Source organism: Rattus norvegicus, chromosome 4, assembly GCF_036323735.1.
Source record: "Rattus norvegicus strain BN/NHsdMcwi chromosome 4, GRCr8, whole genome shotgun sequence".
Taxonomy (NCBI): Eukaryota; Metazoa; Chordata; class Mammalia; order Rodentia; family Muridae; genus Rattus; species Rattus norvegicus.
In genome coordinates this window covers 34,557,494-34,572,070 of record NC_086022.1, presented here as the reverse complement: position 1 = coordinate 34,572,070, position 14,577 = coordinate 34,557,494, and the positions used below count along the sequence as shown (strand labels likewise).

At 41.4% G+C, this 14,577-nt stretch overlaps 1 protein-coding gene across 1 annotated transcript; it reads left to right on the top strand.

The window, feature by feature from the left end:
* The first annotated feature begins 3,741 nt into the window (after positions 1–3,741).
* Pdk4 (pyruvate dehydrogenase kinase 4) lies at positions 3,742–13,744 on the top strand. Its single transcript, NM_053551.2, has 11 exons — positions 3,742–3,966; positions 4,893–5,034; positions 6,321–6,392; positions 7,111–7,295; positions 7,452–7,538; positions 7,983–8,060; positions 9,890–9,966; positions 11,624–11,722; positions 11,906–12,016; positions 12,308–12,421; positions 13,510–13,744. Exons 1-11 carry the CDS (start codon positions 3,837–3,839, stop codon positions 13,651–13,653), a joined length of 1,239 nt encoding a protein of 412 aa, NP_446003.2. The 5' UTR covers positions 3,742–3,836; the 3' UTR covers positions 13,654–13,744.
* The last annotated feature ends 833 nt before the right edge of the window (positions 13,745–14,577 follow it).

The following is a 14,577-nucleotide window of genomic DNA, read 5'->3' as shown; positions in this document are numbered from 1 at the left end:
ATCTACGACAATGTGCTTTCACTATCATTCTCTGCCATGCCCAACAGAATGTTGCTGCTCCATCTCATTTAATGGTCATTCTCTCAGGGGGACTATCTCTGACCACCATGCCCAAGGTCACTCCCTCTCCTCTAGTCTTCATGAGCATGTTCTTTACAGCTCTTGACCCGAGTTAATGTATAGGTTCAATATCCATCTGCTTTTGTAATGACCATTTCCTTCCCCAAGTCCAGAATCTCCCAGAAGGAACAAACCATGACTGCTTTGATCCTACTGAAACAGCCATTTCTGAAATAACCATTTCCCAGTTACATATTTTGTAAGCATTTTCTCCAAATTTTCTGGTCAATCTTTAACTATACTTACTCTATGGTCAAATCTGCTAGCTTTTCCATTACAGCTTTGAAGTTTTCGCTATGTTCATTTTTTTCCATTACTTCCCTGGACTATGCCCCTAGAGTGAGAAAAAGATGAATAGTTCTCTTCCGGAGTTCTGGCCCATTTTGCCAATTTGACCCCTCCCTACACACATACATTGGCTAAACTGTGAATTACATTCTCAATGCTCCCTTAATGGCGTTATATTATTACAAATGATGTTTGCTGAGCAATTTTAAGTAAGTGAAAGTACAGCTGAAAATATAAAGAATCTCATGCTTCCGGCCGATGTTGTATCCAGCAGCTTCTGCAAAAAGGAAGTATGGATTACCACTTCCCAGCACTGAGTCAGGTAGTAGATTTCTCATGATTTGTGTTTACTCAAATGAGCACGTGAATCAGGTCATACCTGTGATTCCCAGATAAATCTCGTGCTTCACCTTTGTCTCAAGTGAATCTCCTCCAGGATTTGTGGTCCGTCTGAGGATAGAGATCCCAGGCCATTCTAGTCACAGTGCCACGAGAAGCATTTGCCAACTAGGTAAAAACCCTGACCTGGTCATTCCGGCTCAGTTACTATCAGTGCTGCCAACAACAGTCACCATTACCCAGAAATGACAGAGAAGAATGCCACGTGTTGAGAGCAACGTGGTAAATATTATTGGATAGGATAACGCTGTGACAAAATTTGGGTAACCTAGGTTCACACTTAGCCTTTAGTCATCTCTGTGAGCATCATATGACACCACCTGATCCTAAATCACCCCACAACACCATAAGGTAATTCTGAGTACACAATAGGCTTGAGAAAATAGGACTTTCTTTCTCAATGAAACCCATGTATCATATCCTACAGCTTCTTCCCTTCTCTCTCTGGATAAGAATATTGTTCTTCGTAGCATGGAATTTTGCCTGAAAGGAAATGGGATTGTGTACTTTCGTTTCTTGGGAGGTAGTTCAGGGTAGAAGGGGATCGTCTACCTTCTATTTGCTTCATCAATGAGAGTCTTTCACTCAAGGATTCACGTGTGAAACATATCAACGTGACCGAATTTCTTGCAAGCAAGACTTAAATTTAATTAACTATAGTATATATTAATTTAATAGTAAAACTTTTAGCACTAAAGAAAAGAAAGAAAATACAGTCCCAAGGAAACATGATTTTTCTCCATGCTTGTGAGATTCTGACATAAGTGTTGAATAAGCTCCCAGTCCATAAAACCCAGTGCTTCGAGCACGCGTATTATCCCAAGTTATTTAATGTGTTACAAGTGAACAGGAAAAAAAGAAGATATATAGTGACTGATGAAAGAGAGAGAGAGAGAGAGAGAGAGAGAGAGAGAGAGGGAGAGAGGGAGAGAGGGAGAGAGGGAGAGGGAGACAGTGTGTGTGTGTGTGTGTGTGTGTGTGTGTCTGTGTGTCTGTGTGTCTGTATGTCTGTGTGTGTGTGTGTGTCTGTGTCTTGCTTCCTTTTTAGATCACTTGGACATTTCTTTGCTTCCCAGAGCACTGTGTTGTATATGATTCCAAGCCCGACCTGTGGGTTCTGGTTCTGGTGGTGTCTGTGTGCAAGCATCAGTGCTGGCTAAGCTCCTTTATCTTAAGTGCTGGAGCGGCAGTGTTTTGAGTTGCATTTACTTCAATTGGGTTTTTTTCTTCCTTTTATTTTTTTCTCACTAGAGTTAGTTGCCGATGTCTTTTCACTCATCTCTGGATTATTCCTCAGTGTCTTTAAGAACCGGTACCAGATTCTCTTTACCAGAAAACTATGGTCAAGTGTCTCCACCAGATTGTTTTTTCCCATGGGTCTGAGCAAAATGTGTGGGTGCAATGGCAGGCATAAATGATGCTAGAACTTACAGGCAATGACAAGACGGAGGTGGGGGGATGGACAGAAAGTCAACGTGTTATTTCTAAGCAAGTCACACAAGTGGACACAGCATTGGACAGGACTAGCTCAGACCTCCCCCCCCCCATGGTGGTAGCTTTGAAAGAAGGAAGATTCATGCTAGACATATGCGTGCACAAGTCCAATACACAGTAGAACACTGGAGTCTGGCTACAGGAGCAGAGTTTGCACGAGAGATAGAAATTAGACATCAGTCATGTGACTAGGTTAGCTCTCTTAGGGGAAAAGGCAAAGTAAGAGTGCACCTAGGGTCACCCATGACTTTCATCACACCACATCCTCCTTACATGCGAGGGCTAAGGGCACCTTGGGTAACAAACTGCCTTTGCTGCCTTGTTCCCATTCCATTCCATTTGCAACCGAGTCGTTATCATTGTCCCTTATCAACAGTCCATTTCGAGTGAACAGAAGGGCGAGAGAGGTTAGGATGAGAGTTTTATGACCCACTAAAATGTTTCAACAGCAATCATTAGGTAAACCAATATTGAGAGGTAACAAAGTAGGGTAGGATGCACTGAGCCTCTGGAAAATTAAAGAGCCCAAATAACTACAATATGCTACAATGCCTGCTAGGGACAAAGGCTGCTTTTGGAAGGAGGGCAGTCACAGTGAAGAGAGAGCTTTCGGAGCAGATTGAGGGAGGGGCGTTCAAGAGCAAACCAGAAGGCCTTAGAGAAAGAGGGGGTAACAGGGGATGTGGACTACAGAGCTGATCAAACACGCAGCAAATCGCTTTTTAGTTTACATTTAAAAAAAACCGGTAGAAAGTGTCACAAGGGAGAAGTGAACTGGGCTTTTCCACCACAGTAATAATAAGGCTATTTAGGCAGTTTCTAAATTCAAACTGGTATGTGTTCGCTAAGGGGAAAGTCGGGGAAACTATAGGGTGGTCCTTGCTTTCGCGGTCCAATGGCAAGGAAACCCTTACTTAAGAAGCAGATGATTGGCTACTGTAAAAGTCCCGCTCTGAGCGAACACCAATGCACTCTCTGCGGCAAGATTCTTGGAAACAGTTTCTGGCGAGGAATGCGTGACATTGAGATGGCTCCTGAGTTGTAAACAAGGACAAGTCTGGGCGGGCCTGAAGCCCCGGGCGACCTGGGACCTATCCCAAGGGTGCCAATCTCAGGCCCACGTCGTCCGGGATGCCCACTGTAGCTGCTCCCCTACACCACCCCACCCCTGCCTCCCTCTCACCCTTTGCCCCTTACAGGCCGTGGAAACCGTGTCGGGATCACTGTGCCAGAACTTTCTAGTGACCGCGGCCAAAGGGAGGAGCCCAAAGTTCTTGCTCTGAGCTGATTGGTGTGGCCCCAAGTTCAGAGTCCCAGAGGCTCCTCCTGGCAGGAGTTGTGGAGAGGGCGGGGGAAGTAAATAAAAGGCAAGACAGCGGGAGGTGGGAAGACAAGAGTGTCAACCCTTCACCCAGCCTCGAGCACCCGGGACCCTGAGCCCACAGCGCACTTGCTCTCGCTCGACCGCGCTCCCGCCCCGCAGTCCTCACCAACCCTACGGATCCTAGCCACCGCCAGCCTAGGAGGGCATCAGGATGAAGGCAGCCCGTTTCGTGATGCGCAGCGCCAGCTCGCTGGGCAACGCCGGCCTGGTCCCCAGGGAGGTCGAGCTGTTCTCCCGCTACAGCCCGTCCCCGCTGTCCATGAAGCAGCTGCTGGACTTCGGTAAGAGGCGACTGATGCAGGGCCCAGGAGGGTGGCCCTGAGGCTGGGGAGGCCCCAGGATGGGAAGGGCTGAGTTCAGGGGTGAGGACAACCTAGGTCTGTTTGGCTGAAGAACCCAGAAGCCTCAAAGGGCTGTGCACCTGTTTTCCTAGTTCGCTAACTTTCTGACAGTTTGACCCAGAAGTCTACGTCACCTGTAACCACACTGATGTTCAACTTCCATTCGACTTTTCTCTTCTTACTGTCCAGATCTTTGAGTTTATGTATATGCTTTCAGCCACCATTTTAATAATGGGCTAGAAACGAACTCCTTTCTTCCTAATGCTCTATTTCCTATTAACATAAACTCACCTTAGATTGATAGATTTAAACTTGTACCCCACCTCCATATACAGTGCAAATCTCTTAGCAGCGTGCCTAATACTATTTCGCCTTTATTGTTTTACAAATATTTACATTACTATTAATTTAAAAAAATTACCGTTACTCCCTCTCTGCAGCGGGTGGCATAAGGAACATTTCAAGATGTCAATGTGGTATTCTTTGTTGCTAGTCTGAGAACGCCTCTGCCTCCTTCTACCCAGATCCTTTTAAGTTCATATTCATTAGAGGGTGTGTTGTTGACTTTGTGGGGCAGGCTGGCTGTGGACTCACGGATAGGAAGAACTGGAGAGTAGTCGGATTTCTCCAGAGTGATTTTTTTTTTCAGAAAGAAAGTAAACAGTATTTCACCTATGTTGGTCACTCTTAAAAGGAGAAAAGGGATAGGGGGAGTAGGACTGAAAGAAAAAGACGTTAAAATAGCTGTCCTTAAAGTACCCATAAGCACTAACCTAACTGTGATTAAGATACCGTTTTATAATTTTATATTTGCTACTTATTCTCAATTTTTTTCTCTAAAACTGAGCATGTTTCACCCACTACAGGTTCAGAAAATGCCTGTGAGAGAACTTCTTTTTCTTTTCTTCGGCAAGAATTGCCCGTCAGACTTGCCAACATCCTGAAGGAGATTGACATCCTCCCTGAACGCTTAGTGAACACCCCTTCCGTCCAGCTGGTGAAGAGCTGGTAAGGCTCGCTGCTCTGAAGTCTCTGGCTGAGTACTGCTTCTTATACATATTAACCTCATACCTGGATAACAGGCGGTCTTGACAGAAAAAAGTTTTGAATGTTGTACATAGGTTTGTATTAACTTAGGGCAAGTTATCATTAGGATTGTTATAAATCTGCAAATAGATGTCTATTGATATCCTAAAAAAAAATTCCTCTTCACCTTGGGGAGGATGTGTTTCTAGTTTTGCTTTTCTTTCCTTTTCCTCTTTTCCTTGCTGTTATTTGTCTCCCAAGACCAGGTCTGTGAGTCACAGGCTTCCTGAGATTTCTTATATAGTTAGGATGACCTTGAACTCCCTTCTACTTATCTTTACCTCCTAGCTGCTGCGATTATAAACATGGTCTACCATACCCAACTTCACTACAACATAATTTGGACACATGGGATAGTTTTGAAGAATAACCAACATATGGATTTTTTTTAACTTCGTGCTTTACATAACAAAAAAATGGAATCTGGAATTGTATAAACAATCCCCTGCCTAGAAATAGATGGAGATGTCTGCTGTTTAGAGAGGGTCTATGTTTTGTTCCTTATCAACAACTAGCAAAGTGAGCCTCGGGTTCAAATTGTGCCTTTGCATTTCCCTTAGTGTCTTAGCAATTGCGTTAAACCCTTGCTGCCTCAACAGCCCCACCTATTATTACAAGAGATGCTGCATATAATTAAAGGGAGTGATTTATTTCTTATCCAAACAAAGCAAGCACACGACCAGCATGGAGTCTCAGTTACTTTGATTTCGTCTTTGAGCTTCAAGTACTGAGCCTAGCAAGCAGCTGTTTGTAAGGTAGATTCATGCCATAGACTGTGGGAGATGAAGAGCCCTAGCCTAGTCCACTGACTGCACAGCATATCATCCAGTGAGTGAAGAAATATGGGGCACCAATGGGAAGATTCTGATCTCAAATGTTCTGTGTAGTAGCTCTGTGTAGTCTGCTACTGTCAAGACTTCAACCCTCCCACAGAGGCATACAGTCGGAAAAATAAATCAGAAAGGATTTCTTAAAGGTTGATTCAGAGTGTTTTTAGTAAAAGAAATGAAAACATCTGCCAATCGAAGTGGCTGGGAAAATAGACGATGGAAAAACGGCAGCTTTAAGACTATCTTAACCTACTATTCTCCAAGCATTTGGAAGGAAAGTTTCCATTTGAAACATAGTGGATCCCTTTCTCTTTCTAGTCATTTCTAAAGCTATTTTCATTGCATCTGACACTAGTTTCAAAACTTCTCCCTTTCCAGGTACATCCAGAGCCTGATGGATTTAGTGGAGTTCCACGAAAAGAGCCCAGAAGACCAGAAAGCTCTATCAGAGTAAGATTTCTTCTTGAAAACACTTCCTTAGAAATCTGGATCTTTCAGGATGCATCTCACAGACTGTTTTAAGCTTAAAGAGCCCCAGCCTTTCACAATAAGTTGCTACCCCTTACAAATGTTGGCTTGCTTGTGGTTTTAGAAGTGGAGAAGTGTAGGGCTGAAATTAATGCTAGGTGGGAACCACTGAAAAGGACTTGGAGCTTTTGATCTTCAAAGGGTGCCATGCTTACTTTAAATTTAGGCCAAAGATGATATTTGCAAGAGAGTTTGCCGTAACACAACATTAATGGACTTCTGGGTCGTTAGTGACTACATATTTTCTTTTCGTGTGACAATTTCTATCTAGCTAAATAGCAATCTTTTTTAAAAATCTCTGGTTTTATTTTTCCACAATGGCATGCCAGAATCCTCTTTGATTTTTCACAATAGTCTCTAACAAGTAGACTTAATGAACATTTTAGTGAAGACAGTAGTCACACAGTGAGTAGTTTGATATGGGATTTGGAAATACAAACCCTTCATGAAGCTGCCTCTTCTGCTACTGTAGAAGAATGTATAGTGAGAGTCCAAAAGGAATTTCCCCCAGAATTTTATAATTGGCTGTGCCATTAAGTTGGTCTTGCAAAAAGAGCTTTAGTTTTCTCTGAAGTAACTCAAGGAAGAGATGTGAGGCGAACTTCTTTAATATCCACTAACTATAAATGTTCCGGCTTAGCTTTGTAGACACGCTGGTCAAAGTTCGAAACAGACATCATAATGTGGTCCCTACGATGGCACAAGGGATCCTGGAGTACAAAGACAACTGCACCGTTGACCCCGTTACCAATCAAAATCTTCAGTATTTTTTGGACCGGTTTTATATGAACCGCATTTCTACTCGGATGCTCATGAACCAGCACAGTAAGTGAGGGTCTCTTTGGACGGTGGTACAGACATGGGGACTGAACATGAGCCATGCTGAGGCTGGGCCCATGACTGGGGACTCACAGCATTTGGGGCAGTTCTAGTCAGCACCCTGAGTTTCGTAACATGTTTTTTGTTTTCATTTTGTAACAGTCCTCATATTCAGTGACTCAAAGACAGGAAACCCAAGCCACATTGGGAGTATCGACCCCAACTGCGATGTGGTAGCAGTAGTCGAAGGTAATTTCTAAATCGCTGAATTTTTCTTATTGAAAATGTATAATGCATGCCTGGCAAGTCTGTAATCTAGGTGATTCTGTAAATGAATTTGTGTTCACCGTGTTCTGTTTGCGCTTTATGAATTCTGCCATCAAGGCCCCTGGCTTCAGACTGTCAGGAGTATAAACACTCATTTATAGTATTATAAAAAATTTAAACATAAACGGCCCATGTGCCATATTCTTATATATTGTATTTGATCTAAAAGTGCACATATTCCTATTGCTACCGCTTCAATAAAATATTATGTTTTAATAAAATATTAAAGAGACGTCTTCCATACACATAAGCCAGTTCTCCAGTGAATAGAATTTTAGATTAAGTGTGGTAAACGCATTGGATATCACTTGACAACTGTACTTGGAATGAATTTATTTCATTGTTATGAAAACATTTCTATTCCAGATGCCTTTGAGTGTGCAAAGATGCTCTGCGATCAGTATTATCTAACGTCGCCAGAATTAAAGCTCACACAAGTCAATGGTAAGCTAGCAGCAGCAGGGCACAAGCAAACCTATTAAAACGTAGTGCTATGGGTCTTGGTAAATACAAGGCTGACTTGGCATTCTTTTTATTCTCTTGAGCTTACTTACAATTTGTCAAAGTTCTGTTTTGTTTTTTAAGACAAACTTCTCCCTATTTGCCTCAGCTGAAAAGCTTCAATTGTGAATACCCCTTGCTTACTGTGATACTTTTGGATAGTGACATACCCAGGCTCCAATCTTTTAGGTCAAGGAAAGAAGACCATTTACTCTAGAATGTGTCAGAACATCTCCAGGCATGGCGCCTGCAATCCTAGCACTTAGGAAGTGGAGGAACTCAAGTCCTTCAACCTCCAGGCCAGCTGAACATATCGAAGACTCTGCCCCCAAAAGAAAATAGTAACAATTAGAATACAAAGAAGGATATCTTTGTATATATTCAGAAAGCAGTTGTGGATGGTCATAACCTTCTCAAGATGTTATTCATGGGACTAGAGAACCAAAATACTTCATAAATTCCCTTATAAGGAATAAGATAGACAGAATGGCAGATATTACATGATTCTGGTCATGTGAGATATAAACACAAATCATTCACAGTCACACAAGCAGAAATTACAATGGTACTTGTCAAAGGCTCAGGGGGAAGAGATAAGAAATTGCTTTTGAATAAGTATAAAGATTCAGTTGTTTAAGATGAATAAGTTCTAGAGATTTGGTGCACAACATACTTAACAGTATTGAACTATACACCTAAGAATTTTTCAAGTATACTTGCACTCATGTTGAATATTGTTACTGCAAATTTTTAAAAATGCACTGCAAATATATACCACTATTTGGAAATGGAACACACTTCAAAACTTGACCTCTATGCTGTCTGCTGCAACTAGTTCTTCACAAATGGAAGTGATTACACAATCAAGGCAAGGGACCATTTTTATCTTAATCTCTTCTATTCCGGAAGACAGTGACTTCTCAGATCAAAGCATGCTTAAATTGGAATGACTGTTCCTTTCCTTTCTGAGTATATTCTTTCCAAGTAATATATACAGTGATTCTTATTAGTGGCGAGATTGATAGTCATTGCTTTAAAGAAACTAACTCATAGACGAGAGAGAATCCTAAAATCAAAGCAGGAAGACTGACGATGATGAATCCAGAGTAAGCAGAATTGTATAATAGTGAGAAGTAAACTGCTTGAGCCATTAGAGAAAATAAAAACAGGATTGTGCCAGCCCTTCCTTGTGTTTGCTTAGTCAAACTTTCCCAAGGCCCAGGGCACCCAAGAATACTTTTAGTTTTGTTTTCAAACAGTACCATGAGGCTTTTGTTTCTGTTTTCTTCATCGTGTTGGTGAAGGTTAAAACCATTTAGCTTCTAAGATTTAATGTTCTGGTGATTTAAAACATGTCATTTAATATGTACTAAAATATGAAAATTACAGCTACTACTAATGTCATAAGCAGACTTATTCCTCCTATCTTGAAATTCATTTAGTTTTATTATTGAAATTGTATACTTTAAACATGTTGAAAATAGAGGCATTTATGTAGCTTGACTTATTTCACGACCTCACGCTTCAGCCAACTACATTCATTTGCAGGGAAATACAAACTTCAATCTTGAATACTCAGGAGCAGTTGGAACCATGTAGGACACATAAGCCAGCTGTCTTCACTATTTTAAGGGGAAATGTTCTAAGTCACAGTTTTCAGGGGAGGAAAATGGTGGCAATCCCAATCTTGTCTAGAGCGAAAACAGACTCATAGCTTCATTTCAGCAAAATAGTTGTTTCCCAATGCTAATGAGCTTAATTTCTTTTCCTAGGAAAATTTCCAGGCCAACCAATCCACATCGTGTACGTTCCTTCACACCTTCACCACATGCTCTTTGAACTATTCAAGGTATGATGTCTCCCAGCAATTGTTGGTTTGTCTCTAAATAGTTTAGTGCTCAGTTTCATCGTTCCTCATTAAATAAGACCCTCTATACATTCTCCCAAGAATACTTTTGTATAACGAAGCTACGTAGCCAGTGTTTGGGAAAGTGCACAGAGATCACAGTAAAATAATATGCTTAAAATTATGCAACATGGTTCATTACATCTCAGTATTGTAGAGTGGAGACTATGTCCCCATCATGTCTTCACATTTGTGACAAAGCACTAGTCATTTCTTCTTTAGAAGAGGTCACGGGGTGAGTGTCTTTGTGAATGAAATCTTGCAACGTCTAAACTACAGATTCCAAGGTAGAGGTCCTGTAAGGTAGGGTGGCCACATTCTGAATCTAGAACAGCCAGTCCTATCACATGAATATGATTCATGTGTGGACTGTGTTAAAATGTAAAGTCCGATGCAGGTCAGGAATAGAGTCCAGGATTCTGAATTTCCATGAATGGGGTGATTATCTACAGCCCACACTTAATGACCAGCCCACAGAACCCTGGTTCTCAGACAGTGGGTGCCACAACCATGCTCAGGCCTGGATGAAAGAAAGATGCACGCAGAGAGTGAGGCTCTCTAGATCTGAGAATCTGTACTTCTAGCACTCTGAAGACTCAAAGGCCTCTCTCTAGTCTGGGTACCTAAATGCTGATATCGTATCCTTGTCTGTATTCTAAGATCATACTAACACTATGAACTTAAGCCAGAAAATGAGAATTGCTTGAAGGTTTGTGATGTTCTCCAAGACAATTGCATAGATTGACAGGAGGAAGGAAATCTTTAAAAGTAAAATCTGCCTCTAACATTGGCAACTTACCAACTTACCCTAATGTTTGGAAATGAGGAAATTGATTAAGTTACAAATATTTGATCTGTCTTTATTTCACTTCAGTTAATATCTGGAGTCACAGATGACATCAAAGGATTGTCGGAAAGGGAAAGAGACCAATGAAATGAGGCTTCTGCCATAGGGCATTTCCTCTGAATACTCAAGACGTGTTTGAGTTTAGTTGGTGCTGAAGAACACATGATACTTTTTCTTCCATTTAGTTTTATTTTAATTGAATGTTCTAGCTTGCAGAGTTACTCTCCCATCACTGGTGAAAGTTAAGATGATATTCACATGCAAATAGAAATTTAATTTAGAATTGTAGACTGTCCTTTTAAATAGTAGCAACCTTTTTTTTCCCCAGCAAGTTTTATAAAAGCCAATAAATTGGTTCAATGATTCACTGTTCGTTCCTTATGTAATAGTCTTTGGTGTTTGGGTATAAAATGTAATAGAAAGACAGAAAAATAGGGCACTAGGAAATGGACTATAAAAACCAATTTCTACATTTAAATTAAGCTTACAAATAAGAACTTGACAGCTAGCAGAATTGTTTTTCCATTAGACATTCCTCCCAGGAGCTATGTTACATGGTAAATGAAGATTTTGAATTATACATTCTACATGACACATTCATAAACAGCTATATTTACAGAGATGTTTTATCACTCACTTAAGAAATAGGAACTTTGAATTACCCTCTGCTGCTTTTAGTTTCAACATAAAACCGGTTATTTATTGGTCTCATTCTTACCCCAATTGGATTCCTTATGGTTTTGTTGTCTTTAGAATGCCATGAGGGCCACGGTCGAGCATCAAGAAAACCGCCCTTCCCTGACACCAGTCGAGGCCACCGTCGTCTTGGGAAAAGAAGATCTTACAATCAAGGTGACTGCTATCTGCTTTTGTTTGAGGTTCTGTCTAGAGAGACCTAAAGGGGGAGCTCCTCGTGGGGTAACACTCAACACAATGTGTGCCCAGTGACTTTGAAAAAAGGAAAGGTCTTTCTCTGTAGACAGGTGCCCATTGTTGTGAAAGTATAGCTCTGACCTATTTGGTTGCCTGTTTCAGATTTCTGACCGAGGAGGCGGTGTTCCTCTGAGGATTACTGACCGCCTCTTTAGTTACACATACTCCACTGCTCCAACGCCTGTGATGGACAATTCACGGAATGCCCCTTTGGTAAGGCTAATGATACAGCTGATGTTATCTTAAAGCTACGTAGTTCTGAATGTAGGGTGAAACTTGTATGGAAGTATTTAAGGGAGATAATTGATTTAGCTAAATAGGCACCCAGGCATTTGTGAAATATGACCAAGCTAGCTAACATTAAAGTGAAGATCCTAAGAGCACCTGATTGGGAGGGAGAGGTTTTCAAACATGAACATCAGTGAGGCTCCTAATTCCTTCCCATATTTGCCATTTCAGTGATAATGTTGGCTTTTTCACTAACCCTTGACCTTCTACCTTCAGGCTGGTTTTGGTTACGGCTTGCCGATTTCCCGTCTCTACGCCAAGTATTTTCAAGGAGATCTGAATCTCTATTCCATGTCAGGCTATGGGACAGATGCCATCATCTACTTAAAGGTATGCTTGGAACTCAGTCAAAAGCCATCTTTTCAAAGCCATGGCTTTGTTTACGCCTCTGTGCTCCATGTTCCTCTGTGAACCCTTCAAACTGAGTTAGTCTAAGGAAGCTTCCTGTTTGGGTGTGAGCACACCATCCTGTATACAGCTTACCCAAGAGGTGAGAGCTTACCTAAGCTAAGGTGTGCTACCTGTCTCAAGTGCTGACCCAGACACAGCTTAAGCTCCAGAATGAATCTTTTTCAGACAACTCCTCTTTGACCTCTGAGAGGGTAGCTAGAGCTCTCTTTTAGTCAGTCTTGTGGGTAATACATGCTAATGAAGACTCAGACTGAAACAACAAAAATCAAGACCCTTTGTAACCTTAAGACAACCCTATATAAAACCCAGGGGAAAGAAGGCTCACAAGCTGACAGTGGGGTGCCAGGCATTTCCTGTTTAAAACTGGAACTGGAGTACACAGTTTCCAGTCTCGGATAACGCCTAAATTTGTTTGTTAAGATCACCTTCCCAACTCTGTTCGTCATTTGCCAACTATTTCAAGAGAAAATGTATTTATAGCTCGTAAGAACCGCACCATCAGTCGCTTCTAGGCTTCCATTTTACTCATTGGAATTAAATGCTCACATACCCGTCACTGTCTGAAATGCTTGCTGTCCTTACTCATTTCTGAAATGAGCAAAAGTGTTCACACTGTAGGGAAAGAAGTCTGTGATAGATGAATAGTATCACCTGAAGCCTCTAATCACAGAAACACAGGTTTCTTTCTGAAAAGAACTGCCTTTCTTTTCATCTCCATTACATCAAAGGTCACCAATGGTCATGGGTAAATATTGAACACAAAATCTGTGCCCAAATTTACAATCGATCCCACACCTACAAATTAAGCTTCTATCAAATAAAGATAATAGTTTTTTAGTCATATTTTGTGAAATATCTAGAACACCATGGGTTTGGTACATTTTTTACCACAAAGTCAATTACCCGAGAGTACTTGGATATTCTATCGTACCTCTGAATGTATTGTGAATAACGGAGTACAGCCATACATCTTGTCTTAATTCGTTGTTTTCTCTACTCTCCTTTAGGCTTTATCATCTGAGTCTATAGAAAAACTCCCCGTCTTTAACAAGTCAGCCTTCAAACATTATCAGATGAGTTCTGAGGCTGATGACTGGTGTATCCCAAGTAAGGAACCAAAGAATCTGTCGAAGGAGAAACTGGCAGTGTGACGGGGATCTCGCCTGGCACTTTACGGGATCAAAGTGGGTCTACGGCAGTGCTGCTTCGTGAATGTGTGTGGACTCTTGTTTCCGCAAAACAAAGCAAAACAAAACCAAGCAAACGCTAGAACAGACATTGATCTGAGGAGGGACTGAGCTTGGTTATGTGACCGGGAGAAGTCAGGGCAGGGCTTCAGTAGACAACAAGTGTCCTGGATCTCATTTGGCAATGCAGAATGACTCGTGACTGTTCCAAATACTGAAAAGAAGTCTGCCTCTGAGTTACATCTTTTTCTCAACAAGTACAGGGTTTGAGGTTTGCAGTTTCAACAGATGGATGTTTTCGGGTTCTTGCTGACATCCAAATATATTGGTGTTTAGTGAACATCAATCATCGGTGATTTCCTGCTGTGCAAGGATTAGAGAATTGGCAGGAATGTATACAAATGTGCATTTTATAGGTGTTGGTACGCTCTGGAGAGGATAGGATAGAAGGAATCAAAGCACTTTATTGAGCTTGAGGCTATAGGCATTTAGGCCTATGTGCAAACTCAGAAGAAAAGCTTCTCTGTCAAGAAAAAGCCAGTCTCATGCAGTTTTTTCAGTTTGGTCTACATTCAAAAAGCCAGTGTCTTTTGGCCGGTGCGTAGTCTTGGGTGAAATGTTAACTATGCACTGACCTCAGGAAGTTGGGTTCGAAAGGGAGATAAATTACCAAAGTGGTCCAAGAATTGTATATGTGGAGAAACCCATGTTAGAGAAAGAAATCATATACTCAGATCTTTACTGAGAAGAAATGGCTGCTCTCTAACTGGGAGTAGTGAAAAGTCCAAGGGCATCTACTTTCTACTCTTAAAAAGATGTGCATTTTATATTTTAATTAGATCCTCTACACTCTAACATTAACATATCTGTTCAAACTTGTCTAGTTGC

Excerpts from the sequence above, each read along its gene's own strand:
- Pdk4 (NM_053551.2), top strand. The coding sequence starts at position 3,837 with ATGAAGGCAGCCCGTTTCGTGATGCGCAGCGCCAGCTCGCTGGGCAAC. Across the intron at positions 12,017-12,307 it reads ATTCACGGAATGCCCCTTTG|GCTGGTTTTGGTTACGGCTT; the intron begins GTAAGGCTAATG and ends TTCTACCTTCAG. Across the intron at positions 12,422-13,509 it reads ATGCCATCATCTACTTAAAG|GCTTTATCATCTGAGTCTAT; the intron begins GTATGCTTGGAA and ends ACTCTCCTTTAG.